At 47.8% G+C, this 27,761-nt stretch overlaps 2 protein-coding genes across 7 annotated transcripts in view; one reads left to right on the top strand and one right to left on the bottom strand.

The window, feature by feature from the left end:
* Nucleotides 1-3,630: 3,630 nt before the first annotated feature.
* Nucleotides 3,631-9,439, top strand: ckmb (creatine kinase, muscle b). The gene is made up of 9 exons (XM_084467054.1): nt 3,631-3,789; nt 5,249-5,361; nt 5,863-5,959; nt 6,388-6,542; nt 6,816-6,948; nt 7,228-7,399; nt 7,886-8,009; nt 8,373-8,562; nt 8,904-9,439. Exons 2-9 carry the CDS (start codon nt 5,269-5,271, stop codon nt 9,080-9,082), a joined length of 1,143 nt encoding a protein of 380 aa, XP_084323180.1. The 5' UTR covers nt 3,631-3,789; nt 5,249-5,268; the 3' UTR covers nt 9,083-9,439.
* A 366-nt stretch (nt 9,440-9,805) lies between these two features.
* Nucleotides 9,806-27,761, bottom strand: part of mark4b (MAP/microtubule affinity-regulating kinase 4b) — a 44,252-nt gene continuing 26,296 nt past the window's right edge. For 2 of the 6 annotated variants that reach the window (XM_084467155.1, XM_084467154.1), the window contains 14 exons: nt 25,242-25,290; nt 24,969-25,034; nt 24,688-24,758; nt 24,428-24,484; nt 23,747-23,983; nt 22,738-22,857; nt 22,274-22,373; nt 21,749-21,858; nt 21,195-21,384; nt 20,586-20,806; nt 20,070-20,173; nt 17,950-18,228; nt 14,549-14,593; nt 9,806-12,957 (listed from right to left, as the gene is read on the bottom strand). In XM_084467155.1, coding sequence (XP_084323281.1) covers nt 12,579-12,957; nt 14,549-14,593; nt 17,950-18,228; nt 20,070-20,173; nt 20,586-20,806; nt 21,195-21,384; nt 21,749-21,858; nt 22,274-22,373; nt 22,738-22,857; nt 23,747-23,983; nt 24,428-24,484; nt 24,688-24,758; nt 24,969-25,034; nt 25,242-25,290 — 2,028 coding nt within the window. In that variant the 3' untranslated portion in view covers nt 9,806-12,578. Of the gene's footprint in view, nt 14,170-14,548; nt 14,594-16,821; nt 16,905-17,949; nt 18,229-20,069; nt 20,174-20,585; nt 20,807-21,194; nt 21,385-21,748; nt 21,859-22,273; nt 22,374-22,737; nt 22,858-23,746; nt 23,984-24,427; nt 24,485-24,687; nt 24,759-24,968; nt 25,035-25,241; nt 25,291-27,761 lie in introns of all 6 variants that reach the window. The other 4 variants (XM_084467159.1, XM_084467157.1, XM_084467158.1 and 1 more) reach the window with 4 other exon arrangements.

Here is a 27,761-nt window from a genome sequence, read left to right as displayed (position 1 = left end):
AACTTTACATTGTAGTGCACACACAGCAAGACCGTGCAATGCATAAATTGGTGATCGGAATAAAGTAGCAATGTAATCAAGTGTGTAAGAGCATTTAATATCGACATTAAAATGACCAACGTGATACAAATACAAAAAAAAAAAATCTTTACGGGCGCAGCCATTTTTGTTGTAGTCGTAAAGGTCAGCTTCACTGAACTCGGTATACTCTCAGAATCCTGACCAAAGTGGGGCCGACCAAAAGGGGGCATTCCTCCATGAATTGCTGCAAGAAAGCTGGGATATTTCCCATTTTGCAGCTTGTGCGAGTGGTGTACAAGGTATCTGGATCACACCATTACCTGGCAACAACAGCTGTGTGATCCACGTCAGCAGTCCAAACAACAGCTACCTGACTGAGCTCCTGGTCACTTGGTCTTGTTGTCTGTCCGATTTAAACTAAATATGTTTCCTTCTTTGTTTATGGACTTTGCCCCTATCATTTACATTTACATTTAGGGCATTTAGCAGACGCTTTTATCCAAAGCGACTTACAATAAGTACATTTGTCATAAGAAGTGAAACAATATATCGCTGTCGGTACAGTAAAGACGTTCATAGAACCAAGTGCAAGTACTAACAATCGCCAGGCTAACCCCATTCCCAGTATACAGCAGTGATAGCTAGCTACTGCAGATGCTACACAACTAAGTACATGCTACACAACATGCATACACAACACAATTAAGTACATGCTACACAATTAAGTACAGTGAATGAATACAACCTGCATTAAGTGCGTTCATCAAGTGCCAGGACGTACAACAAACAATAGTGCAACAGACAAATAAGGGACTGAAGGGACTGGCTATGTAGAGTCTAGGTGAACTCTGAACAGGTGTGTTTTGAGTCTGAGCCTGCGTGTATTATACTGTATTATATTATACTCTACTATTCTCTGCTCTCGTCTACTATACTATACTATACTATACTATACTATACTCTATTATTCTCCATCCTATGACTCTTCTAATTGTTTAATCCCCCCCACCCTACCCTCCCCCCCTCGGTTACATAACTGTACTTTTGGCAACAGGGCTGGGTGGGCTCAGGGTGGGGGTCTGGGTGGGAGTGGGAGAGGAGGAGGGGACTGGGGATAGTGTGGCGGTCTAAACTTGGAGCGGAGAGCAATGCCAGGGTTGCAGGTTAACGGGCCACAGCCTGAGCACCTGACACCGTCAGGACTGCTGCAGGCCTCACATATTTACTGTTGAGGCCAATGTTGCACAGGTTTTAAGTCACTCCGTGGGCTTTAAGGGCAATGTTTAGTTTTGTTCAAGTTGGACATCTTGAAATGCTTGATAAGAAAAATGGCCTTCATCCAAAACATAAAAAAAAAAATGCTTTCTTTAGAAAAGGTGCTCAAAATGTAAAGTAACAAAAGAAAACAATAGCAACAGGTGCAAAAACATAAGAGCACATCCCTAATGGGAAATGAACAGGACCGAATGAGTTTCATTTTTTCATGTGGCCTAAAGGCCTGTGACCAAATAACAAACATCTAAGGTTGGTGTGAAGGGCACCCCATGGTTTTACCAAACCCCCAGTGTAACTAAACGTTATGTAATGAATATAAACAAAAATTCACAAAGTAGCAAAAGCAGCAGCTTACAACAAGTCATATCAAGCTGGAATTCAAAGTACTTCACCCTCCCTGTCCCTGGTATGATCATGGCTGACCTCTTGACCTGACCTTTAAAAGCAAACCAATACTTTGCTGAGGCAACTAAGTGTTGTGTAAGTGTTCTTCTGGCCATATTTCCAAGCGGTTGATCTTAATCCTCTGTAATATAGGTAAGTCACTGTCTTGGCAACCCGCGTGAAGACAGAATGCCACATTTCCCATAGGGCCGTCTGGTATGCTTTGGGGAAACCAGTCTCTGATGTAACAGAGGAAGCTGGTGGCCTCCCTGGCTTTGGTGTGTAAGTGTGTGTGTGCGTGCGAGATAGAGATAGAGAGAGATAGGGAGAGAGAGGGAGAGAGAGTTTGTGTGCGTGTGCGTGTGCGTGCGTGTGTGTGTGTGTGTGTGCGTGTGTGTGTGTGTGTGTGTGTGTGTGTGTGTGTGTGTGTGTGTGTGTGTGTGTGTGTGTGTTTGTGTGTGCCCCAGTGTCCCGTAGCAACGACCCAGGGGTTCTGTCCTGGCACTTGAAGTAGGGGTATGATTTAATATGTGTCCGCGTGTTAGTTACCCAAATCTATCTTGTTACTGATTAGCATAATGGGGCTGGCAACTACACGGGGTGGGGGGTGAGGGGGGGGGGGGTATGAATGTCTGGCTGGAAATAGATTGGATGGTAAGGTTAACCATAGAATGTTCTGTACTGAACCGTTCCGAACTTGTACAGAATCTGTACAGAACATACTTTGGGTCGTGCTTACGTAAGCCCTGGTAGATACAGAGTGAACCAAGGCCCTTCCCCTACTAACTAGCAACCCTGTTAACCGGTGGCCATTCAGCGTCGTCAGGACTCATTCTGGCTGAGAGAGAATTGTTGTGGGTGCGAGGTGTCAACGTATGCATGAATGTATTGTATGTAAACACATGCATGTGGAAATGTGTGCGTGCATGGGAGCACGAGTGCATCGGAACGAGAGTACACACCTGTCCATCGGTCCATTAATGTCTAAATGCGTGGGTACATGCACACACGCGGGTGTGATTGCACTTGGAATCCAAACACAATTTTCCATTAAATATAATGAAAATGTATCAATTACAATTTTCAGGGCATATAAACATCGAAGAGACCCTTGAAACAATCATAAACCTAAAAAGCACGAACCATTCGATAATTATCTTAAAAATCCTGACCTTGCATATAAACTTTCAGACCGTCCCCTTCGTTGCCATGACGTCACTAAAGATGACAGGCGTTTACTTGTGATTATTAGCGACACTTAATGACAGCCAATAACTGTGCAAAACCACAGGAGATTTTACCCTGGTGGCCTTTCAGCATATCTGAGAACAGGAAGATACACAGACAGACAGACAGACAGACAGACACACACACACACACACACACACACACACACACTGCACTCTGACACACATATGCATGCAAATAGTACGAAAGTGAGCTGCAAGCCACAGCCCTTATGCAACATGATCTACACTTAAGTCACTGAGGTGCTGAGGTAATAAGGACCTAATCCTAGACAAAACTGTTATGTAAACTCCAGAGAACAGTTTTGAAACTAACTTTGAATCCTACATTGACATGTCATTAACAATATTTTCAAAGCTCATTGGTCTGTGCCTAATTATTTATATTAATCCAAAGCAACTCAAAGTCCATTCAGATACAGGCCATTAAGGTAGAGTTAGGGTTCAGGAAGTCTTTCCCAAGCAAGCCTACAAATAATTGGAGATGGGGATCGAACCAATAATCTTGTCTCTCTGTCCCTATACTAATGCACGCTTGTGTCCTATCCCTGTTATTAGCAGTCTGCGGTGAAGGGGCGTGGCCTGATGGCTGGGTGGGCAGAGCTAGACCAGCCACAGCTGTTGTCCAAGGCCCCATGTTCAGAGCAGTGATGTACGTTCTTGCCTTTTAGAAAACGGGGTACCCCCCCCCGCTCCTCCCTGTGCTCCGACCAATCCCAACCCAGGACACAGGAGCGGCCAGCGAATGGGGAGAGAGGTCCTGGTATAAGTAGCGTGGCCTGGCACCTGGCAGAGTTGGGCTACCCCTACAGTTGATTACAGGATTTGATCCCGGGATCTGTTGTTTCTTTCTCCTGAGCAGGTAAAGCAACAAAACAATCTGCCGCTGTGCAATACAATACAAGTTGGGATGAGCATGGGAGGCCTGTAGGACTTGATGTTCTCTCCTAGAAATACGGACGCAACTCGACCCTGAAAAGGAAAAGCACAGAGACAGAGACAGGAGGGAACTCACTCCTCTCCAGGAGCCCTGAAACCCCCCTGTCTCTCTCGCATTTTTCATTTCCTCTTTTGGACTTTTGTTATCCTACTAAGGAGCCTGGTTTAAGATATGGACCACAGCCCTGCGTAGGCCAGCTGTGTCTGCAGGCCTCCAGGGAGGTGTTGGCAGGGGGGCGGTGTGTGGGGCTGGAGGGTGGAGGGTGTTGGAGGAGGGCTCGGGGGAGGCTGGTGTGGCTCAGCTGTTGTACTGACGGCAGTTGTTGGCGTGGCTCTGGTGTCCGTGCGTGTGCATAGCTAGGAACGCTTAAAATAGCCTCCGACCTGCTGGAGCCCGCCGCCGTGACCTTTAGACACGCCAGGCGTCCCGGATCGAATGCACCCAAAGTATTTCTAAGAGACAGGGAGAGTTATATCAGATATGTTACTTATAACTACTATCCTACTATCAGACTATGTTATGCTTTTTTGTGAGAAGGCTGGTCTCTTAAGTTTCTTAAATATATACAGTCTTTCGTTTCATCTTTGCATTTTGATTGGTCCTTGCAACCATGAGCATTGATTGGTTGATTGATTGGTGCATCTCCTCTAATTAGGATGTTGCAGTGGACCCGGTTGTAATTGCCTGGGTGTATTTGAATGCACATTGCAGCCTAGCCCATAGTGTGTCTGTATTGGCGAAGCTGGCGGATGCTCGCTCGTTTCTTTAGCTTCCAGGAGCATTGGAACAGGTGCAGAGCGGGCAGCTGGTAGCGTAGCAGCTTTTTATAATCCCGGAAGGGCAGGCAGGTTGCACAGCTGTTGCACAACAGGAGAGAGTGAGAGGGATGGGGGGCGGGGTAGGGGGAGAGAGAGAAGGAGAGAGAGGGGGGGAGAGAAGGAGAGGGGGGGGGGAGGGTGAGGGAGAGAGCAAGATTGAGACAGATTGAGAGAGAGGATGAGAAGGTGTTTAGTCTTCACCAGGAGACTAATAGATAAGGCTCTTGATGGCCTTTCTGAAGCCCCAGCCAGGACACAGGGTATTATAATCTCTGAGTTGTGGGAAGGTTTGCTACATTGTTTTTTCTCTAATAGCCACATCACGTGACAGAAGGCTGCTAAACAAAAATCATTATCATTGTTGTCTTTGTATTCTAAAGTTTGTTTATGTGTTTGGTTATAACAGCTTTATAAAAAAGTTAATAGCAAACTTACTTAAACTTACTATTTTCATTCTTTCATACTTTTGAGACGGATATTGGTATAGATCCCATATATTGCAAATGAAGTGATTTAAACGTCCATGATTGGTATTTAAGTGTTTACGTCCTTCTGCCCTCCAGACAGAACTAAAGCTACAGCCATGGCAAAGAACTGCCACAATGACTACAAGATGAAGTTCTCCGGGGACGAGGAGTTCCCCGACCTGTCTCTGCACAACAACCACATGGCTAAGGTACCAGTCCCCTATCTACCCCAACCCCAAACCCCTTACCCTAACCCTGACTCTGTACAACCACCACATGGCCAAGGTACCAGTCCCCTATCTACCTTAACCCCTAACCCCTTACCCCTTACCCTAACCCTGACTCTGTACAACCACCACATGGCCAAGGTACCACCCAGATCTCTAGTCCCCATCCCTAACCCTAACCTGTCTCAACAACCACACAGCTAATAGGGAAGGGAATCGGCCTCACGATTTGATAGTACAATCATTTTGGAGTGCTGATGTGATATGATTGCAATTCTGTAAATATTGCGATAAGATACTACTGTGCTATTTTCTGTGCAACATTATTTTTTGTGTGGTTAACGTTCAGGGCACCAAGGTCATTCTGTTTCAAACAAACATGGCCGGACAGAACAGAGGGTAGCTCAGTGAACTCTTGGCGCTGCGGGGGTTGGTCCTGGTCCTTATGTGCGTGTGTGTGTGTGTGTGTGTGTGTGACCTCAGGTGCTGACCAAGGACATTTACAACAAGCTGAGGGGAAAGTCCACCCCCAGTGGCTTCACCGTGGATGACATCATCCAGACCGGTGTGGATAACCCCGGTAAGAAGCAGCAGCTCGTGGGCATATAGTGTAAACACCCCAGAACAGCAGTCTGCTGATCTCGGGGATGGTAATATTACCAGATTGTAAACTCTATGTAGTCGGATGGGATTGTTTTTCCTGAGATTAGAGTAATTTGCATTTTTTCAATATTATAATGTATGTGTGTAGATAGCGTATAAAATATACTGTTATTCTTAAGTAATAAAAGGTCAAATTAAGTATTGGTAACTGTCATTCCCCAATACCTACATTGAGTACACTTATATAGTACACTATTCAGTGAACAAGTAAGGCAGGGAATAGAGGGGAATTGGTACTCATTCATAAATGTATGTGCATCTATCGGTCACATCAACAAGCGCGTTGGGCCTCTCCCGGGACCGCTCATGTGCATGACCACTAACCGTGGGCCCCCCGTCCTCCAGGCCACCCCTTCATCATGACCGTGGGCTGCGTCGCTGGTGATGAGGAGTCCTACGAGGTCTTCAAGGATCTGCTGGACCCCATCATCTCAGACCGTCACAGTGGATACAAACCCACCGACAAGCACAGGACCGACCTGAACTTCGAGAACCTGAAGGTAAGCCGGGCTGGTCCTGCAGGGCCTGTAGAAACACCTTGAGTGGTTCTGCAGAAGCAGAGAACAACAGGGAGGTCTAATGATCTCTCTCTCGCTCTCTGTTTCTCTCCCTCCCTCTCTCTCTCTTTTTCTCTCCCTCTCTCTCTCTGTTTCTCTCTCTCTCTCTCTCTCTCTGTTAATGACGTCTGTTTTTCTGTCTCTCTCTCTGTTAATGACGTCTGTTTTTATCTCCAAGTCGATTCACCACATCTCTCGTCATCTGTCGCCCCTCAGGGAGGAGATGACCTGGACCCCGCCTACGTGCTGTCCAGCCGCGTGCGTACCGGACGCAGCATCAAGGGATTCACCCTGCCCCCCCACAACAGCCGTGGCGAGCGCAGAACCATTGAGAAGCTCTCCATCGAGGGTAACTATCGGCTAGTCTAGTCACGTCGAACATACGTGTCTCACTGTTTCACCATGTCTTATCTTGTGGTTATGGGTGATAACTTTGGCGGACATTTTTAATTTTACTATGAGCTTCTTGAACATTTTATAAGAAAATAATATTTTTTGTATATTGAGACACGTGCTATTAAGAAGCATATAGTTTGTTGGGGAACTTAAGAGTGTTCTGCAGACACGAGCAATGGAGCCCAGAACTAGCTTCCAGCTGCTGATAAGTCTGTTGTGGTTCTGTCCCCAGCTCTGGCCACCCTGAGCGGTGAGTTCAAGGGTAAGTACTACCCCCTGAACGGCATGACCGACAAGGAGCAGGACCAGCTGATCAACGATCACTTCCTGTTCGACAAGCCCGTCTCCCCCCTGCTCACCTGCGCCGGAATGGCCCGTGACTGGCCCGACGCTAGAGGCATCTGGTGAGGGACTCTCGCTTGCAAGCTTGCACGCACGCGCGCAAACACACACACACACACACACACACACACACACACACACACACACACACACACACACACACACACACACACACACACACACACACACACACACACACACACACACACACACACGCACACAGCAACAGAATATCCCGTTAGTGCGACAAAATGTTGCTTATTCTGTATGTTTATACAATGTACAAACATTCTTTTGTGCCTTAAAGAGATTATTATTAAAGTCTCTCTCTCCCTGTCTCCCTCTGTCTGTCTCTCTCTCTCTCTCTCTCTCTCTCCCTGTCTCCGTCTGTCTCTCTCTCTCTCTCTCTCTCTCTCTCTCTCCCTGTCTCCGTCTGTCTCTTTCTCTGTCTCTCTCTGTCTCTCTCTCTCTCTCTCTCTCTCTCTCTCCCTGTCTCCCTCTGTCTCTCTCTCTCTCTCCCTGTCTCTCCCTCTGTCTCTCTCTCTCAGGCACAACGATGCTAAGACTTTCCTGGTGTGGGTGAATGAGGAGGATCATCTCCGTGTCATCTCCATGCAGCAGGGCGGCAACATGAAGGAGGTGTTCAGACGCTTCTGCACCGGGCTGCTGAAGGTAACGCACCACACACACACACACACACACACACACACACACACACACACACACACCACGCACACACAGACACACACACAGATATGCATGCACATATGCACGCACACACACACACACACACACACACACACACACACACACACACACAAATTGGTCACACACTTACACATGTGTGTGTATACATGTGGATGTGTATACATGTATCCTCACACACTGATATGCATGCACATATACACACACACACACACACCGTTTACCCTCACACACTGATATACACGCACATACCCTCACACACACACACACACACACGCCCCCCCCCCCCCCCCCCCCCACATTCCTAACGCTGAGCCCCTCCCCTGGCAGATCGAGGAGACCTTCAAGAAGCACAACCACGGCTTCATGTGGAACGAGCATCTGGGCTACGTGCTCACCTGCCCCTCCAACCTGGGAACCGGCCTGCGCGGCGGCGTGCACGTCAAGCTCCCCAAGCTCAGCACACACGCCAAGTTCGAGGAGATCCTCGGCAGGCTGCGTCTGCAGAAGCGTGGAACCGGTACGTTCCTGTTGTGCTCCCGTCAGGAGTTCTTAATGCTCCTGGTTGGGTTTGGAAATAAACAAAGCGGAAGGTTGAGTTTTAAAGACAGCAATGGCCGGAACATATTTTAGTAGATTGCTCGTTTGTATTTGTATATTCTGAATTCTTTGTATGTATTTGCTTAAAAATAATCATTCACATTTTGCATAGCCTATACAATGGTCTACAGATATATAATCAATGTGTTTAAATCCACACGTCACCAATGTGGATGGAGGCCTACCCGGTGGTCACTGACTCTAGACCAGCTACCCATAGTAACCTTCATTTGTATTTCCCTTCCCTGATTCAACCACCAGGTGGCGTCGACACAGCCTCCGTGGGCGGTGTGTTCGACATCTCCAACGCCGATCGTCTGGGCTCCTCCGAGGTGGACCAGGTCCAGATGGTGGTTGATGGTGTCAAGCTGATGGTGGCGATGGAGAAGAAGCTGGAGAAGTCCGAGTCCATCGACGACATGATCCCTGCCCAGAAGTAAATCAGAAAAGACGGAACAGACGAATGGATGCCTGCAATTTTTTGTATATTATAAAAAAACAAAAACCGAACGGGTGGTCTTGTTCGGAACAAAGCTCCTCTGTCATCGAGCTTTGTTTCTTACTTTCTGACTTCTGAACTCTCTCTCTTCAACCTACTGACCTTTTCATTTCACTTCGTACGTTCTACTTTCTCTCCTCTTTAACCATCTTCCATTCTCTCCTTTAACATCCTGGGATCAAACGGAGCCAAATAGTCCAGTTATGGCTATGAGCGCTGACCGAAATTCATCAACACCTTTTGATTGTAAAATATTGGTTGACAAATTAAACCACGCCCCATGTCACAATCAAACCTATGATGTTTCCTGATTTTGTTTTAGAAAATATTTATTTAGGCCCTCAAGCACCGCAGCATCAACGCTTCGGTCCCACTGCCAGGTGACAGGGCACCAGATACACGTGACTGTGAGGCCGGTTTCTAATTGGCTTAAATTGGGTGACATGCCTATATACTATAAATTCACCCCAACATTCTTCCCGCACACATGCCCCTCTTGCTCACTATTTTACTAGTCGGTAAGCAGATGCTTTAGTCAAAGGTAGCCGACACTGAGAGAGCGAAGACACACACAAAATAAAACTGTCACTGTAACCGTGTCAGGCCAATGAAACCCCCTCGCCGGGAAACACGAGTCAAACGCACGGTGGAGTGGTTTGAAAGTCTTTATTGAGTTTGCGTCACACATGGTTTCCTTGGAGACATGCAGCCGGACTGCAGGTCGGTCATCGGTTATTCAGCCCGTAAGTATCACTGATAAAAGCAACTGCCTCAACACACACTACAACAAAACGCTCTGGTCTCACAGCGTGGCCCGCTTCATGTTTGTTGACGTCAGAAAGTACGGACCGAGTGGTGGACCAAAACGGATTTTAACAAAAAAAAGTTGGCAAAGGATTAGCCCTAAATCACAGCTTTTACATTTAAGACAGTGGTGGCCATCTTGGATGCGACTGCAGGTCTCCCGGTAAAGTCATCACAGCGGTAGAAATATCAAGTCTGTTCTTGTTCTTACCGTCGACATTCAGAAATCCACGTTGAGTCAGATGGTGCAAAACGTTAACACGACAAACGCTTCAGCCTATTTTCTACGAACATAGTACCAAATAGGATTCCGTAGAGAGAACTTTGCAGACCATACGTGTGAGCAGGTTTCAGGGTCCAGTCCAGTGGCTACATTCTATTAAGTTAGTGGCTTTGTTTATTTATAGAGGGGTACCCTACATCCTACCGAGGTCATTCAAGGTCAGCTATTTCATTCACGCCCCGCCCCCCCCCTCTCCACAGCTAAAAACACCAACGCTACACCGACTTCTCACATGCATCCAGATTCTGCAGTGGCATGACGGTTACCAACCAAGACCGATGCTGCAACAGTCCTGTACTGGGAGAACACACGCAAGTCGATGGGTCAACAGTCATAACGGCCCCTTAACAGTACTGCAGTGTGATTGGTCAACACGAGCACGAGGGTGTGGCCACTCGGGTCTGAAAATAGGGAAGTGATGTTAGGATGGGACAGCAGAATATTGGAATCAATGTTGCTTTAAATGAACACATTGTGGCTTTTCTGTGGTGAAAGGATATCTTGCGACTATTAGTCTCAGAACGGGTCTCACCGCATCAACACAACGGCAAGACCTACGGCCATTGCTACAGTATAGTACAGCACAGCAGCAGGAAACGAATACTGTTTGCACTCATCACAGGGAGTGACATTATCACTACAGTGGCTAATTCTACAGGTTCTACTAGTGAAACAAGCGAGTGTCAAGCACAGTTGGCTGTTCGAGAAGTCTGTTTGTAGACACTGTTAAGACGTGTTGTATGGCTGGTGGGATTCAAGAAGTCTGTTTGTAGACACTGTTAAGACGTGTTGTATGGCTGGTGGGATTCAAGAAGTCTGTTTGTAGACACTGTTAAGACGTGTTGTATGGCTGGTGGGATTCGCAGCGTGATCTGTGGCTTCCAGGCACAACTAGGACGGCCCAAATGGCATCAACGACAACAAAGTAATCCCAACCGGTTTTCAGGTAGGAAACAAGAGAATACACGTTTTGGTTTCCCCCAACAGTTTCCACTGAAATGTAGTCTGCGCTGCTGTGTGTTATGCTTGAGATTGGGATTTAAACAAGCGTTGTGTGAGGATTGGAGTGAGGAGAGCTGACCAGAGTCTACACTCGCTGTACTGGAGGTGAGAACAGAACACGTCACTCAGTATGAATCCTTCTACACCACTGGTAATCCACCTTCACAACCTCCATCGCCCAGACCATCACACAAACATTCAGAGACATTTTTGTAAATGCATCCCTGTTGAAAACAATAAAACCAGCACAACTATGAGTGGGAAAACCTTGTTTTTCCTTTCACCGTAACAGATACCTTTTTCTAGGACCCTTGTATTAGTTATTTGCTTACAATGCTTGTTTGGACCTCTTCCCATGTAGACGCCAGATCTATCGTGTGGTGAAAGGTGCAGGAAAATAAAAACAGGAGTATAGTACATCCTTTTATTTCATTGTGTCGACAAGAAGTCACGTTTCCGCTAACCTACGTGTCATTTTGGGACGGGGCAGCTTTGCTAGTGGGTGAACGTCGTGTTGAGCTACTGATCCGTTTGTAGGCAGACTGAGAACTGACTGGGATGTGTTTGTACCAAGGTACAATAAAAACAACATGAACATTAAAACAGGTGCCATGGACGAAAGGACAGACAGAACGTCTTAACATGTGTCTACAGCTCATCTGAGTGTTGCGAGTCTCTGCAACTCTGCATGTCTCCCTCTAGAGACTGGGAAACAGACTGCGCTCTCGGGTTTAAGATCGTGGTGGTAAACATCCTCCTCCAACGTGAACCAAAACGTCAAACAACAACCGAGGTCAATAATCACCTGCCCATTCTAAAAGCATACAACAATAACAAAATACTATGTAACAAATAAAACAAAAGTCTTTAAATAGCAGCTCTTTAAAAAGGAATGATGACATATGATACAATAGGAGTGAAAATGAGAAAACCAAACGGCTCATTCTCGTCGGCAAATGTGGAATCGTGGAGGGGAAAAGCCGGTTGACCCCATGAGGTCACGAGTTGGTGGGGGGTGGTGTTTCCTATGCAAGGGGTTAAAGGTCACTGGCAGCTCCAGGATCACGGCCATCATCGTCATAAGCCTGCAGAGGGCGGTCTATCCGTGTCTGCTGTTTCTCCCGGTGGGAGAAGAGAGGGTGTCTGCCGGAGGCCGGGCGTTGCTCGCCGCGCGGAGAGAAGGAACAGGAGGAGCAGCAGGAGGAGGAGCAGGAGGAGATGACGATGGAGAGCGGCTCTTCTCCTCCTCATCCTCAACTTCCTCGATCCTCATCCTTCCTCCTCCTCCTCCTCCGTACTCCTCGTACGTCCGCCCTGTCCCGTGTGGCGGCGTGGCCCCGCCCCGCCCTCAGAGCTCCAGCTCCTTGGAAACTTTGGTGGCGATGTCTCTGAAGGCAAGCGGCGCGCCCCACAGGCGCTTGAAGCGCACGCCGCTGCTCTGCGTGGGGACGGCGGCGAGGGCGCTGGGGGCGGTGGAGGCCCCGGGGCCCCTGCCGCCGGGCAGCTGGCACACCTCGGCCTCGAAGGCCACGCGGGCGCCGGCCGCGCCGTGCGTGCAGGACAGCAGGAAGGGGCCGGCCTGGTGGACCTGGCAGCCGCAGCTCTGCGCCGCATCGCGCAGCGCCAGCACCACCTCGGCCGGGTCCCGCTGGCTCCGCACCCTCACATCCCAGCCGCATCGGGGGGCCCGGGGCTCCAGCGCCTTCTGATGCCCAGGTAGATGGCGACTGGGGGCGGGGGGGAAGGGGGGCGGAGAGGATGGGAGCAGAGGGGTGCGGAGATGGGGGGGAGGAGGTGATGATGTGGTGTGGGGTTTAGGTGTTGTGAAGGGTGGGAGGAGGGTGGTGTCATAAGGAGGGGGCAGAGTGAGTGAGGGGGGTGGAGGATTGCAGAGGTCAAGAGGAGGTCAAGGGGTCAACCGGCCCAGTATTGAAGTGGGTCAATGGAAAAAGTGATTGGATGTGTTGAAAATGTATGGGTGTGCAGTGATGGAGGGTTGGGGAGAGAGAGGAAAAGAAGGAAATATATTAATATCATATTATAGTATAGTCACACACTTACATTATGCCTATATGTTGTATATTCCCTATTAGCTATGTATTATTAAAATATACATATTTATATTTATAAATCAGGATCCAAAGGGATGTGCAAGACATGCAAATCGTATTTGCCTAAGAAATCTTTTACTAAAATAACTTTGTGTTTGTGTGTCATAATACAGCAATCTAAAGTACCAGCAGGAAGACAATGTGTGGTGATACTGAACATGAACACAATACATCATGTGACACATGTTACCTGTTGGCTGAGGATTCGGGAGAAAGCAAAATGTTGTCCTTTATTTACTCATACAAAGCTTAGAAATTGGTATTTGGCGATAGACATTCTGGCTATAGTTCTTAATCATCATGTGGTTAGGTTTAGTATCCAGCCTGCAGGGTTATTTATGTGTACCGTCACTACGACTGGTTTAATACTGAATAATTTCTGGCTCAATGGTATCTGGGCCAGGAGCAGAAGCTAAGATAAATCCTGGAAATGCTATTGCACAACTAATAACCAAATCCATCAGTAGAATGGAGGTAGCCGTCTGCAGCTCACTGTTAATATGAATTTCCTGTGTTCCTTTGAGCGAGGCATCAGAGTCGGTCTCCGGTTGTCGGGAGTAGACCACGCGGTGCCGGTGACACTTATCCAACACAGGCATCCGGTTTGGTGTCAGAGAGCTGAACCTCCGACCACAGTGGATGCAAACCACAGCAATCACTCTACTCATCTTTCTAGGAAGATCTTCTACCAACACCACAGCCGCTATATAAGCAAACCACAACTAGCCACGTCACGAGCCATGTCGCTACCGCTAAACACTGCACTCTGCTGGGTTTACCTGCTGGCCCTAACCAGAGGCAGAGGCTGAGGCTGGGCGGAGGCGGAGGCTGGAGCAGCCACAGGAGGGAAACAGGGACTTAGAGCTAGAAGAGTAGCGCTGGCGACACTCTACAGTGGTCAACTGCTTGGTTGAGTTACCCTTTAAATCCCCCCCAACGGTCCAGTACAGCACCATGACTAAATGTATGGAACCCCTTTGAATCTGGTTAATATCGGATTAATATCGGATTGGGTCATTTAAATTTGTAATACTTTTGGGGATGGAATATTAGCCGACAGGTCGCTAAAAATTGAAAGTAACTACTTTCGTGTGTAAAGGGTCGAGTATTTTGTAAAATCGGAAGGTCACTACTTCTACGACCGGTGTAAAAAAAAAAAAATCCCACAGTATTTTGCGACAGTTTTAAAAGGTAATAATGAACTCACCTTGGGACCGGAGATCTGCTGATTCTCTCAGGTTCGTCTGTGACCCTCAAGAAGAAGACAAAGGTTTCCGTTAGGAATTAATCAGCAAATCACAAGCAAGAACCACTCCCTCCCTCCAACCTAACCCCGCCCCCCGCTTGGAATACAATTGGTCAAGTCAGCAGCAAAGCCACAACAACAACCAGTCAACGGACCAATCACAACACAGAACACGACTCAGCCTGAAACCATGGATGGTGATGGACCACCTACACTCACTAGATGGATACGACACAACATCATGTCCACGTTACCACGACAACAGAATGACGGGGAAACAAAGGAAGGGGGAGGGGGGAGAATCCAGAGAAGGTGCAAGAGATGATTCTTGGAAGAAGTTGTCTGGATGTGATCCAACATACGCTGGTATCAAATAAGTCAAGATACACTTTGCAAGGGAAACATGTGATCGATGCTTATTGTTTAACGACAACATTAACCTAGACAGCTCATTTCCTGGCCAGTCCAAATATTAATAATAATGAGAACATTGATAGAACCATATTGGTGTTCCACACACACCACTTCCCTCCCTGGTTCAAAAGATAATCTGGGGCCTCACATCCTGGTCTAGGTGGAAATGAGAACACGCCATGTCCCTGAAGCAAGAATAACGACCAATACAGACATTTGAATTTCCCTGGAACACCGTTATCGCCAAGCTGCTATTGAATTACACTACTTAAAATAGCACCAAAAATACAAATCATAATCCCTCATACAATGCAGAGAAAACAACAAAGTCATCGTCACGACTACATGATGGCGATCTGTTCCAATAATTCTATTACAAAATCCACTGCATCTGAGAGAGCAAGAGAGAGAGAAAGAGAGAGAGAAAGAGAGAGAGGGAGAGAGAGAGACTACTAGCATCTGTATTATCTTGCATCGCCAGGAAGAGCAGGGTTTACACAGGGCTAATCCTGGGTTACATAACTAATCCAGACTTTAAATGTTTAAATGTCACAGACACTCAGTCAGTCAGTCAGCCCGGTGGCCCGGCTGACTGACTGACATCAGTGTCTGACGACTGTATGGCTGATTTTAACCACGGATGACCTGACCTTTAACGTCATCTCGGGGAGGGCAGGTTCCCTGTGGGTTAAAGGGGAGACTTAACTTCGGCAAAGGCCTGCTGGTATAACCGAGGCACAACGGAGGCTCCTCCCAGACCCTCGGAGTGGGCCGTCTCACTCTCTTCAGGGTATTTAACCTTCCATATTGGAGCCACGACTCCATGTGTAAACGCTGCACACAGAGTGCAGAGCAGCTGTGTTATAGACAATGTGTTTTTTATTAGTGGTAGTCAAACGTGCTAGAAGGACCCCCAATCCATAATCGGGGGTCTGTTGTCGCTGAGCCACGGCCCCATGTTCCTTCTAAGGACAGTCCCTTCCCTCACTGCCCCGGCCCTGCTGGGGGGCAGGCTGGCATCGAACACACCGCACTATCTGACCACACACACACACACACACACACACACACACACACACACACACACACACACACACACACACACACACACACACACACACACACACACACACACACACACACACACACACTTTGGTATGCCTGTATGCTTGGGTGTGAGTGGTTAAAAAAAGGTCTATAGAAATATATAAATAAATAGATCCATCACATGATTTGTAAATCACACTGATGTGTGAGCGTAAAACCTAAAGGGTCCTACTCAAAGGAGGGCACCCAGCCTCTTCTCTGTACTGATGCTAAACACCATCTGTTGTCCTTCTCTGCACCGGGTCACAAAACTGTCTCCATCTCGCCTCTAGGCGGTGCTAGAGCACAGCACTCCGCCAGCAGAGACAGACGGAGAGAGAGACAGAGAGACAGAGAGACAGAGAGAGACAGGGACAGAGAGAGAGACAGAGAGAGACAGGGACACAGAGAGAGACAGGGACAGAGAGAGAGACAGAGTGAGTGAGAGAGTGAGAGAGAGAGGGAAAGTAAGAGAGGGAAACCGAGAGAGGCACAGAAAGAAAATAAAGAAAGAGAGAGAGAGAGGTAGAGGAGTCTGCAGCCAACCGCGGCAGCGAATCGGGGATGGGGTAGGGGGTGGGAGATAGGGTGTGATAGGGCAGTGACTGGCAGTCAGGCAGACAAGGCAGGCAGACGGACAGTCAGACTGACCGGTCGGACGGACGGACAGACAGACAGGCAGACAGACGACGTGGAGAGCAGCAGCAGCCAGAGAACACAGTAGGAGGACTTACTAACAGGTTTGGTTCCCTGGGGCAGAGGGCAGCCCGAGACAGACTTGTGTGAGCCCGGACGTTTAGAGGGGTCAAGAGTGACCCTGGGGGGAGAAACCGAGAAGAGAGGGGGGGAGGGGGGGGGGAGAAGAACAAAACAAACAAACAAAACCAAAAGATGAAAACGAAAGGAAAACATGATGTGAAAGACAAGAGAAAGATGAATTGAAGAGGTGAAAATGGTAGAGAAATTGCAAAAGAGAAAAAAAAAATAGAAGAAAATGGAGAGGAGGTGAGGTGACGGTTGAAACAGGGAAAGGAGAAGATTGGCCAAGAAAAGCAAAAATTTGTTAAAGGAAAGAATGAACAAACAAATAAAGCAACAACAGACCAGGAGAACAGACATAATAGTGAGATTAGCCAACTCTGGGTTAGACCATTCAAACAACCGTAATGAGCTTGTTTTAGGGTACAGATGGGTGGGGTCCAAGATAATCAGCACAATTCACATGGCATCAGATACAATCTCTCATGTTCAATCCTCTAGCCCATAACTGGTTCTATTACTTGCTAGTTTACCAATGCTAGAAACGCCAGCAGACTGGGGTTCTAGATGAGTCAGAACTCTTTCATTGTGTTCAGCTGGGTTCTGACAGGTGAGCGTTGGTTAGAGGGAGAGGCGGGGAGTAAAGAGCCGGTAAGGGTTAATCCTTGGGGAGCAGAAGTGTTAGTCATAAGAGAGGGATGGAGGTTAAAGGCAGCCAGGATAGCTGGACGAAGCTACCGAGCAGAGCGGTGTTAGCTTCCAGGGCTACGATAGACGGCAACAGCTTTGTTTTAACCACTGGGCTGAGAACACGGGTAGAGGAACTAGCTACACACTACACACTACCCAAACCAACACACTTTCAGCCCCTTAAGTAAGGTTTTGAAAGTGTCTGATAAAAACAGTCCCTAAATGTTTGAAGGAACACGCACACCACTGTGGCCCATTAACCACTGCAGCTACGGCAATCTGTTCACCTCCATTTATCCCTCCTGCGTCGGAAATAAAGTGCACACAACCGTCAGGCACCCTCTTAGTCCCCCTCCCTCCATCCCTCCCCCTCCGCCCTCCCCCACACTCTGCCGCGTAGCCCCTCCCCTTACCTGCGAGTCAGCTTGGAGGTGAGCTTGCTGAAGAGGTTGGTGGTGGCGCGGGTGCGCGCGTGGGGGAGGGGGGTGGCGTCGTGGGACAGCGTGGGGGAGACGGGGGGCACGTGGGAGGGAGGACGGCGGTCCCGGATCTGTCCCCCGTGGAAGGTGCTCCGGACGGACGTGCCCCTGGCCAGCCGGGAGGTGGGGGTGGAGGCGGTGGAGGAGGCCCCCGACGCCCCGGCGATGCTGTGGGTGGAGGGGGAGGCGGGCGGGAGGCGGTGGGAGACGACGCTGGGGCGGGGAGGGAGAGAGGGGGGGGGGGAAAGTCGGAATGTTAACGACAAATTCTAACCGCCGTCGCTGGTGGTATTTCTGATTTTGTGATGTCACCCGCAGTGCATTTGGTTGTGGTCTAAAAATGTCAATGCAGATCAATCATAACATTTGCATAGATTTGTAAAATCATTTGTAAAAGATTTGTAAAAGGAAAATATTTGACTGAAGATTATTCAAGACTTCCCTCGTCTAGAAATCGATTTCCCCTTCCTCACATGAGAATCCACAGACTTTCCCTTTCTTGGTCCACCTTTTTTTGTGGGCTTCATTCAGCTCTAAAGTGTGCTAAACTTTACACGGCACTGCCTAGCGTACCATTAGCTGTAGTCAAATAAGCTAAGCGCTCTGCAAACAAAGACGGACGGCTTAGCCGACCACCACCAGACAGAGCCACCTCAGAGCTCAAACGCTGCTGTGTTTCACCGTCTGGCCGGTGGCAGCAGTGGAAGTGCAGTGAGTGAACCATTAAACCCAGTTTGAACGCTCGCTGAACAGAGTCAGATGGGATTAGTCTCTCCCCCCTCCCCCCCGCCGCATTGCTTTTGCCTGCTGGGTTTGTTCCCTTCTTCCGATCCCCGCTTAAATGTAAGTGGTGGAACCCATTGGCCAATCGGGCAGTCCGTCCCGCATTCATCCCCGTGGTGACGGGAAACCTCTACCAACCGGAGCTTTGCTTAACGTAAAGGATAAACTACAATTGAAGCCGTGGAGGGGGCGGAGCCTATGGAGAGGGGCGGAGCCTATGCAGCCATCAGGTGAGGTTGCCACTTAACGGTGGAGCAGAACTCGAGGGAGGGAGGGAGAGCATGCCTGAGGCTGTGTACTGGGTGTGTATTTGTGAGACGCTGCATGCAGGCGCAGGCTTGTGTGTGTAATGAGTTGTGCTTTATGCTCATGATGCATTTCTTCCCTTCACCAACTGCTTGACATTGTCCACAAGCAGTGCGTATGTTTCTGTGTGCACATATGAGTGCGTATGCATGTACGTCTCCGTCTATTGTGTTTCGGTGCAGGTGTGTCTACATGTGGCTGTCTCCATGAACTGGCAGAGAACGTGTGTGTGTGTGTGTGTGTGTGTGTGTGTGTGTGTGTGTGTGTGTGTGTGTGTGTGTGTGTGTGTGTGTGTGTGTGTGTGTGTGTGTGTGTGTGTGTGTGTGTGTGTGTGTGTGTGTGTGAGAGACATAAAGCTAGGAACTTATACAGGAAAGACCAGATGACGGTTAATGAGGACACAACAGAAGATGTGATAGAGTGAATCACTGACAGATAGATAAATCACAAGGCGGAAGAAAGAGGTTGAAAGAAAGAAAGAGAGATGGTGAGTGAGAGAAAGAGAGAGAGGGTGTGGGAGAAAAAGAAAGAGAGAAGTCTGAACATACAGCTTGCTGTTAGAAGAGACAACAGCAAGCAGAGAGAATCTTTGACAAGACAGACACAGGCAGACAGAGAGGGAGAGAGAGGAGGACAGAGACAGAGAGCCAGGCAGACAGAGAGAGAGATGAGGACAGAGAGAGAGAGAGAGAGAGAGAGAGAGAGAGAGAGAGAGAGAGAGAGAGAGAGAGACAGAGAGAGAGAGAGAGAGAGACAGAGAGAGAGAGAGAGAGAGAGAGAGAGAGAGAGAGAGAGAGATGAGGACAGAAACAGAGAGATGAGGACAGAAACAGAGAGAGAGATAGAGAGAGAGAGAGAGAGATGAGGACAGAGAGAGAGACAGAGACAGAGACACACACACACAGACAGACAGCCCAGCCTCAGTGAGCAGCTCAGTGCCGGTTCCTCAGGGGGGTTCCACTCACCTGTTCTCCTTCCCATTCTGCAGCAGTGAGCTGCGCTCGGTGCTGTTGCGGTCCGTGCACACGTACGTGTTCCTGCGTGTCATGGCGCTGGCCGGGATGTTGTTCTGGAAGACAAAACGCACACATTGAGTCTCTAGTAACACACACTTTAAACTGGCGCCATGAGACCATAACAGAATGATTATCCTCGTTAATACACAGGACTAAAAAACAATATCAGGTCTGATCACAGGACAATTAGCTGATCAAATTAAAGTGTCAGTTCAGCTGGCATTTTCTGGTGACAGATATATGTCAGTTATGTCCCTACATTGCCCCACCTATCTGAACAGAACACCGCAGAGACTATTTGCATATTGCCAATGCCATTGCAGTATCATTGGGGTGAATCATAAGTCAGTTGCTCTCATGTTATACGTCAGCTATGCAAGCTTAGTGTTGTGATTCCATGTATATCATTTAAAACCTAAAGGCACCAAAATATCTTTATAATTAAAAGAGCAATTTAACGGTTACCGTGGTGGAGTTGACTTCCTTCCTGCGATCGGGGATCTCTGCCTTATTTGGGTTGTGGGCGGAGCTTACCATCGGGCTGGAGGGGGTGGGGATGCTACGAGAGCCAACCGTGTTAGTGCTGGCCTTGCGGATGGACATGCGCTCCTCCTTAAGCCCCGCCCCCTCGCCAACGCCGCTAGGACTTCTCTTGGGATGGGCAGAGCCTGGTGCTGCCGGACCACCTGCAGCACGAGGACGCAGAGAGAGATGAGAGAGAGAGAGAGAAGATGAGAGAGAGAGCAAGACGAGATGAATGAGAAAATTCGACAGATAAAGAAAGAAGGACAAAGAGATGAGACGTAGGAAAACCATTGGAAGCCATTTAAAAACATACTACACAAGTGTGTGTGTGTGTGTGTGTGTGTGTGTGTGTGTGTGTGTGTGTGTGTGTGTGTGTGTCTGCATGCGGGTGAGTAGAAGTGAGAGTGTTTAACAGTTACTATGTGTGTGCGTGTGTGTGTATGTGTACGTGTGAGTGTGAGAGAGAGAGAGTGTTTGAGTGAGTGAGTGAGTGCGTGCTTGTGTGTGTGGGCGTGTGTGTGTGTGGGCGTGTGTGTGTGTGAGTCCTACAGAAGTCGGAGTGGCGTCTCTGCCTCTGGTAGGTGGAGGCGCTGCGCTGGGCCTTATGGGCCGAGGAAGAGGCCGGTCCCGTCGACGAAGAAGAGGAGGAGTGCTTGCTGGTCCCGTTGGTGATGGTGCTGCCGGGACGCACCCGGGACAGACTGAGACAGCTGGCAGAGCGAGAATCACCCCCCTCAGACTAGAGAGAGGGCGAGGGCGAGAGCGAGAGCGAGAGCGAGAGAGAGAGAGAGAGAGAGAGAGAGGGAAAACCATAAAGAAGCAGATTTAACAGCTTAGTTCATCCGTTAAATGACAAAACATGAATACAAGTGTTGGTGTCCAATACTAAAACATAAAGATACAAATATAATTTTGCATATGAAATACTTTTCTGGTTTCAAAACCCCATGCAGGGGGATTCAACCTGGCACTTTGAGCCGGAGGAAACTCAACCTGACCTGACTCCACCACACTGTTCTCTGCATGCCTGTGCTCGCCCTGGCACCAACCTGGAGGGCTGCTAACCCAAACAGGGCCGCCTTGGTTCCCCCGGGGCCCCTTACCTCAGACTTGCGGCCCAGCAGCAGGTAGGTGGCGGTGACCTCGTTGTACTTCTGGGTGGTCAGGGCGTCTTTGATCTCGTCCCGGGAGTAGCCCATGCCCACCATCACCTCTGCACCCCACAGGAAAACAGGTCGGGACGTTATGCTCAACGCTCGCCGGTGTCATGTTATGTCACACAATCCAGTTTCAAACTGGAATCTGGATACCAAAACGGAATCAGACTAGGGCTTTTATCAATTTAATTATTTGTTTGTCCATATTGTAATGTACGCACAATGAGTAAACAAAGAAAATGATCAAAAAAAGACCAGCAAAGAACATTTTAGATGTGAAGAGAAATTCCATAGTTTAGAGATATACAGAAACTAGTTTCTCAATGGATCTCGTACTGGGTTGGTATTTGATTGCAATTTTAACACTTACAAATCCATTGTAATCATTTGCATGAACAAAAGGCTGAGAAAGGAGCTGTCGCTTTGCATGCTGGGCTTTGTATTGCATTGCTGTGTCTTTCCCTGACCCACCGATGCGACTGGTGATGTTGTAGTCCTCAATGGGCTCTATGTGAGGTAACAGGTCGTCGCCCTCATAGCCCACATTCATCCACTTGTCCTTCATGATTTGCTGGAGAGAGCAATGAGAGAGGGAGAGACAAAAGGAGAAAGATAGAGAGATAGAGAGAAAGAGATGGCGGGAGGGAGTGATGGAGAGAGAGAGAGAGAGAGAGAGAGAGAGAGAGAGAGAGAGAGAGAGAGAGAGAGAGAGAGAGAGAGAGAGAGAGAGAGAGAGAGAGAGAGAGAGAGAGAGAGAGAGAGATGATAATAAGCAAAATCATTAAAAGTAGAATCATGGATTAAACACTTTAGGCCCTTTAACAAATACAGGGTATTACCTAGGTTAAAACGGGCTGCAAAACGGCGAAGAAAATGACCAACACAAAGTTTCTAAAAATTGAATTCTTTGTGCAACCGCAGTGTGTCCTCCTCACCTCTAGGGTGCAGCGTTTGGTGGGGTTGAGTACCAGGAAACGGCGCAGGATTCCCTCGCAGTCGGTGGACATGTAGAAGGGGACGCGGTACTTCCCCCGCAAGACCCGCTCCCTCAGCTCCTAAGACCCCAGACAGGAAGAACAGACCAGGCCAGTGAAACAACAGACCAGACCAGGTCCAAAGGCGAGGCCAGGATATGTACAGCATAATGCACCCTTCACACGCAACGGCTACTCAGAGTGCTCTCATTGGCAGGGAAACAAACAAATATATAATAAGGCATTTAAAAAAAACAGTTATAGGCTCACTGGATGATCCTCGTTGATGATGGCGGAGGAAGAGCCAGTTTGAATAGAGTATATTTAATTGTATTAAATAAACACAAGTTTAATGGCAGAAATTATGTTTTCTCGTCACTCTTTGTTCGGCCACAGTTGTCATACACATCCGTTAAACTAAGTCAACATTGGTACCTACAATACAGATGACGAGCAGTTTTTTTCAAGAGACATTTCTAAAGATAACCCTCCAGAGGAATGAAATGCTTATATTTCTGTTTGGAGATTATCGTTGTGTTAATAAAACAAGAGATGCCGACCCCAAAAAACCCTGTAATGAGTGGTAGGTTGTGCGAACGTCATGGCAGTGGCGGAGGGGTGGAGGCATGAGGGTGAGGACACATCAAAGTGAAGGGCTTAATAGGGAAGCGCAACTGTCAATCACCCCAGGTTCACATCTCGATTGGCCCGTTTGCCAATTGCGTTCGTCACTTCCAGTGACGATAGTCCGATGTTAAAATGCGTGACGATGCCGACGCAAAAAAAGGTTGGGACGCATCATTTCATGTGGGATTATTTTCCCATTCAACTAGGGGTGAACTACTGGCAACCACACATCCATGAGCCCTAAGCCGCTCCTGAACCACCTGCATCTGAGGCCCCTGCAGGTCTCTTTAGATAAAGGGTCGGCTCCATAACGCAACACTAACGACGTCCCCGCCAGGCCCACCTTGAGGTTCTGCCCGTCGAAGGGCAGCGAGCCGCTGACCAGCGTGTACAGGATGACCCCCAGGCTCCAGATGTCCACCTCGGGCCCGTCGTACTTCTTGCCCTGGAAGAGCTCGGGGGCGGCGTAGGGCGGGGAGCCGCAGAACGTGTCCAGCTTGCTGCCCATCGTGAACTCGTTGCTGAAGCCGAAGTCGGCGATCTTGATGTTGGAGTCGGCGTCCAGGAGGAGGTTCTCGGCCTGCATGGGGGCCACAAGGAGAGGTGGTCAACACGTCTACTACATATAGATATCTCTACGATACATACACATGTATAAAGAGGAGGTGGTCAACACGTCTACTACATATAGATATCTCTACGATACATACACATGTATAAAGAGGAGGTGGTCAACACGTCTACTACATATAGATATCTCTACGATATATACACATGTATAAACAGTAGGTTCTCGGGGTCAACTTGTCTACTATGTATAGATATCTCTACTATATGTACATGTCTCTACTGTGTAAACATGAATAAAGAGGAGGTTCTCATCTGCATGGGGACAAACACAAAGATCAATAATTCTGTTCCAAAATATATATTTATATAAGAACTAAAATGAACCACATATCAAATTCAGACTGAGAGTGTGGTATCATTGTTTCAGTGACTGAAACCAGAACCTGCCAATCACCTTCAGGTCTCTGTGGACGATGTTCTTCTGATGGCAGTAGTGGACAGCCGACACAATCTGAGGGAAGGAGAGAGAGAGAGAGGGTTTAACATGATGGACATGAGAGAGAGAGAGCTCGAGAGAGCGAGAGCATGCAAGAGAGAGAGCGCAGGAGAGAGAGAGCGAGAGAGAGAGGGTGTCACATGATGGATGCCTTGACACGCCAGACAGACAGACAGAAGGGCCGACAGACAGAGCAACATGTTCTATGAAGGACTTACTTGTCTGAACTTGGCTCTGGCCTCCTTTTCCTTCATCCTTCCGTGAGACACGAGGTAGTCAAACACCTCGCCTGAAACACAAACAAGGTGCACACAGCTGTCAGTGTGCACCGCCAACGCTGCTCCGTGCACACCCGTCGTCTGGGTGGAAAATGATATTGTTTGGTAGAACAACTGCAACGGCTTTACGGTTGCCCTTGACAAAGGCCATGTATCAGTAGGGCTGACATATCTATAAATAAATGACTTATAATTGAGATCAATTTGGTGCCGTCTCTTACCTCCACTGGCGTACTCCATTATGAGGTACAGAGTCTTCTCTGTCTCAATCACCTCAAACAGTTGAACTGCAACGCAGAGAGACAGAGGTGTTACAAAAAGAACGGGAGGTGTGGATATAGAAATACGGAAGAAATCGTTAAAAAGTGATTTATCTGAGTGTATTTTATTTGTACTGTAGCTGTCAGAGGAAGACATAGCGTCTTGGCATGGAGGTAGACACACAAACGTACGCGCACACATGCCACTGCAAACCCACACACACAATAGCTCACCTATGTTGGGGTGGTTGAGTGTTTTCATGATGCGTACCTCTCGAAACAGCTGGACAAAACAAAGCAAAGGACATCAGTATTAGTAGTTTACGTCAGTATTAGTGGTGATAGTGATAGTATAGAAGTAGTATCCTGAAAGAGTCTGATACATCATCTTTTCATAGTTTAACCATTTAACGTTACCTTACTTACATGTTACAACCAAAATAAAAACTATAGAAGATTATAACAGAAGGGGTCACTTCAACACACATCATAACATACAATACGACCATACGACTGCTTCACATTGTTTTAAGTCAATATTCTACGCTTATTTCTTCAAAGGTCATATGGGGTTCAACAAACTCCATTCACAAAGAGTCCATCTAACCTTCCACACACACACCCAAGAGCTACTCATGTATACATATGTGCACACAGCGTGTTTCACAAGTAACACACACATATTACACACAGAGTAAATGCATTCAGTCAAGAAAAATAAAGACTAGTGCACAGAAAATGTAACGGTTTGTAGCATCTTTTTGCTCTATAGTGCTGTGAAAAATAGAAAGCTCTTCGACACCGGGAGAAGAGCAGAGCAGAGGCTACCCGGGGGAGTGTCTGACTAGACACTGGCTGACAATGGGCCTCCTCCCCTGGGTACCCTCATCGTCTAGGACCCCCCCACATCCATCAGAGACCCAGAGAGCGCTGTCTACTGCTGGCCTGTTGCTCTAATTACACTGATGTGCTTTAGGAAGTCTATTCAACAGATCCCACAGATGGAGGGGTGAGTGCAGATGTAGCACACAAGAGGGTCATCCCTCTGGCACAAAGGCTGGTGTTGGAACACTAGGGCAGATACCAGATCCGTCACATTAATGAAACACCTTGCTCTGTCTGGGCCTTCAGAACGGCAGAGAGATATATGACAAAATCACCTACAACCGAAAGACCAGGGGAGCAAAAAGATAACAAACTTCTATTTTGGTGCTTGGGGAGTGTTGACTGAATAGTACAATTAATAATACATTTTATTGAAATAAACACGGATACTTTGACTACCATTACTCCTATTACTACCATTATTTGAAATGATTCAACATTTTTAACGATCCTTCAACCTATTTGAAGAAAGATAGAGAGGTAGCGAGAGAGAATGACTAACTGACCATTCTCTCTGTGAAACCTGCATGGTTACAGGAGCATTGGAAATAAATCTAGCTCTCTCTTAAAGGCGGGGGTTGGGAGAGTGGGGGACGTATTGAAAGGAGCAGGAATGTACTGATGTGAGGGAGAAGGTTCATTCTTCGCCTAGACCCCTGGTTACAGAGACATGCTTCCCCCCCTCTCTCTCTCTGCATCCATCGTCCCTCCATCCACCCAGGGTATAGAGAGCCTAAGTCCCTCCCCTTCGCTCTCCCCCATCACAGCTTATTTTGGAAAAAATATGAACAGAAGAGGGACAAAGCATTTTTTAGATCCCGTTTGAATATGAAAGCGGTTACAATTACTTGTTTTCACAGTCTTGTACTTATACAGTTCTCTTTTTTGATTTGTGAAAGTATCTTTTAAATTGACAAACATCATATGTGTAGCTCATGGAACCATTCAAACGGAACATACATATGTGGGTCTGTGTAACTCTATGTGGGTCAGTGTAACTCCATGTGGGTCAGTGTAACTCCATGTGGGTCTGTGTAACTCCATGTGGGTCTGTGTAACTCTATGTGGGTCTGTGTAACTCCATGTGGGTCTGTGTAACTCTATGTGGGTCTGTAACTATGTGGGTCTGTGTAACTCTATATGAGTCTGTAACTCTATGTGGGTCTGTGTAACTAAGTGGGTTTGTGTAACTCCATGTGGGTCTGTGTAACACTATGGGGGTCTGTGTAACTCTATATGAGTCTGTAACTCTATGTGGGTCTGTGTAACTATGTGTGTCTGTGTAACTCTATGAGGGTCTGTGTTACTCCATGTGCGTCTGTGAAAATCCATGTTGGTCTGTGTAACTTCATGTGGGTCTGTGGGTCTGTAACTCTATGTGGGTCTGTAACTTCATGTGGGTCTGTGTAACTCCATGTGGGTCTGTGGGTCTGTAACTCTATGTGGGTCTGTAACTTCATGTGGGTCTGTGTAACTCCATGTGGGTCTGTGGGTCTGTGTAACTCTATGTGGGTCTGTGTAACTTCACATAGGTCAGTGTAACTCTATGTGGGTCTGTAACTCCATGTGGGTCTGTGTAACTCTATGTGGGTCAGTGTAACGCTGTGTGGGTCAGTGTAACTCTATGTGGGCCTGTGTAACTCTATGTGGGCCTGTGTAACTCTATGTGGGTCTGTGTAACTCTATGTGGGCAGTCCATGTGGAAGAGATGGATCCAGTAAGAAGCCAGAGAGGGATAGAGAGATATAGGATAAAGTGAGAGAGGCAGAGATCATTAAAGTGATTTATGTGTTTGCATTTCATCTGTACTTTATGTGACAGAGGAAGACATACGATTGAAACACACACACACACACACACACACACACA

Source organism: Micromesistius poutassou, assembly GCF_964030765.1.
Source record: "Micromesistius poutassou genome assembly, chromosome: 4".
NCBI lineage: Eukaryota > Metazoa > Chordata > Actinopteri > Gadiformes > Gadidae > Micromesistius > Micromesistius poutassou.
Note: the sequence above shows the minus strand (reverse complement) of the source record. Positions and strands in the feature narration are given on the sequence as shown.

Excerpts from the sequence above, each read along its gene's own strand:
- ckmb (XM_084467054.1), top strand. The coding sequence starts at position 5,269 with ATGGCAAAGAACTGCCACAATGACTACAAGATGAAGTTCTCCGGGGAC. Across the intron at positions 5,960-6,387 it reads GACCGGTGTGGATAACCCCG|GCCACCCCTTCATCATGACC; the intron begins GTAAGAAGCAGC and ends CCCGTCCTCCAG. Across the intron at positions 6,949-7,227 it reads TGAGAAGCTCTCCATCGAGG|CTCTGGCCACCCTGAGCGGT; the intron begins GTAACTATCGGC and ends TTCTGTCCCCAG.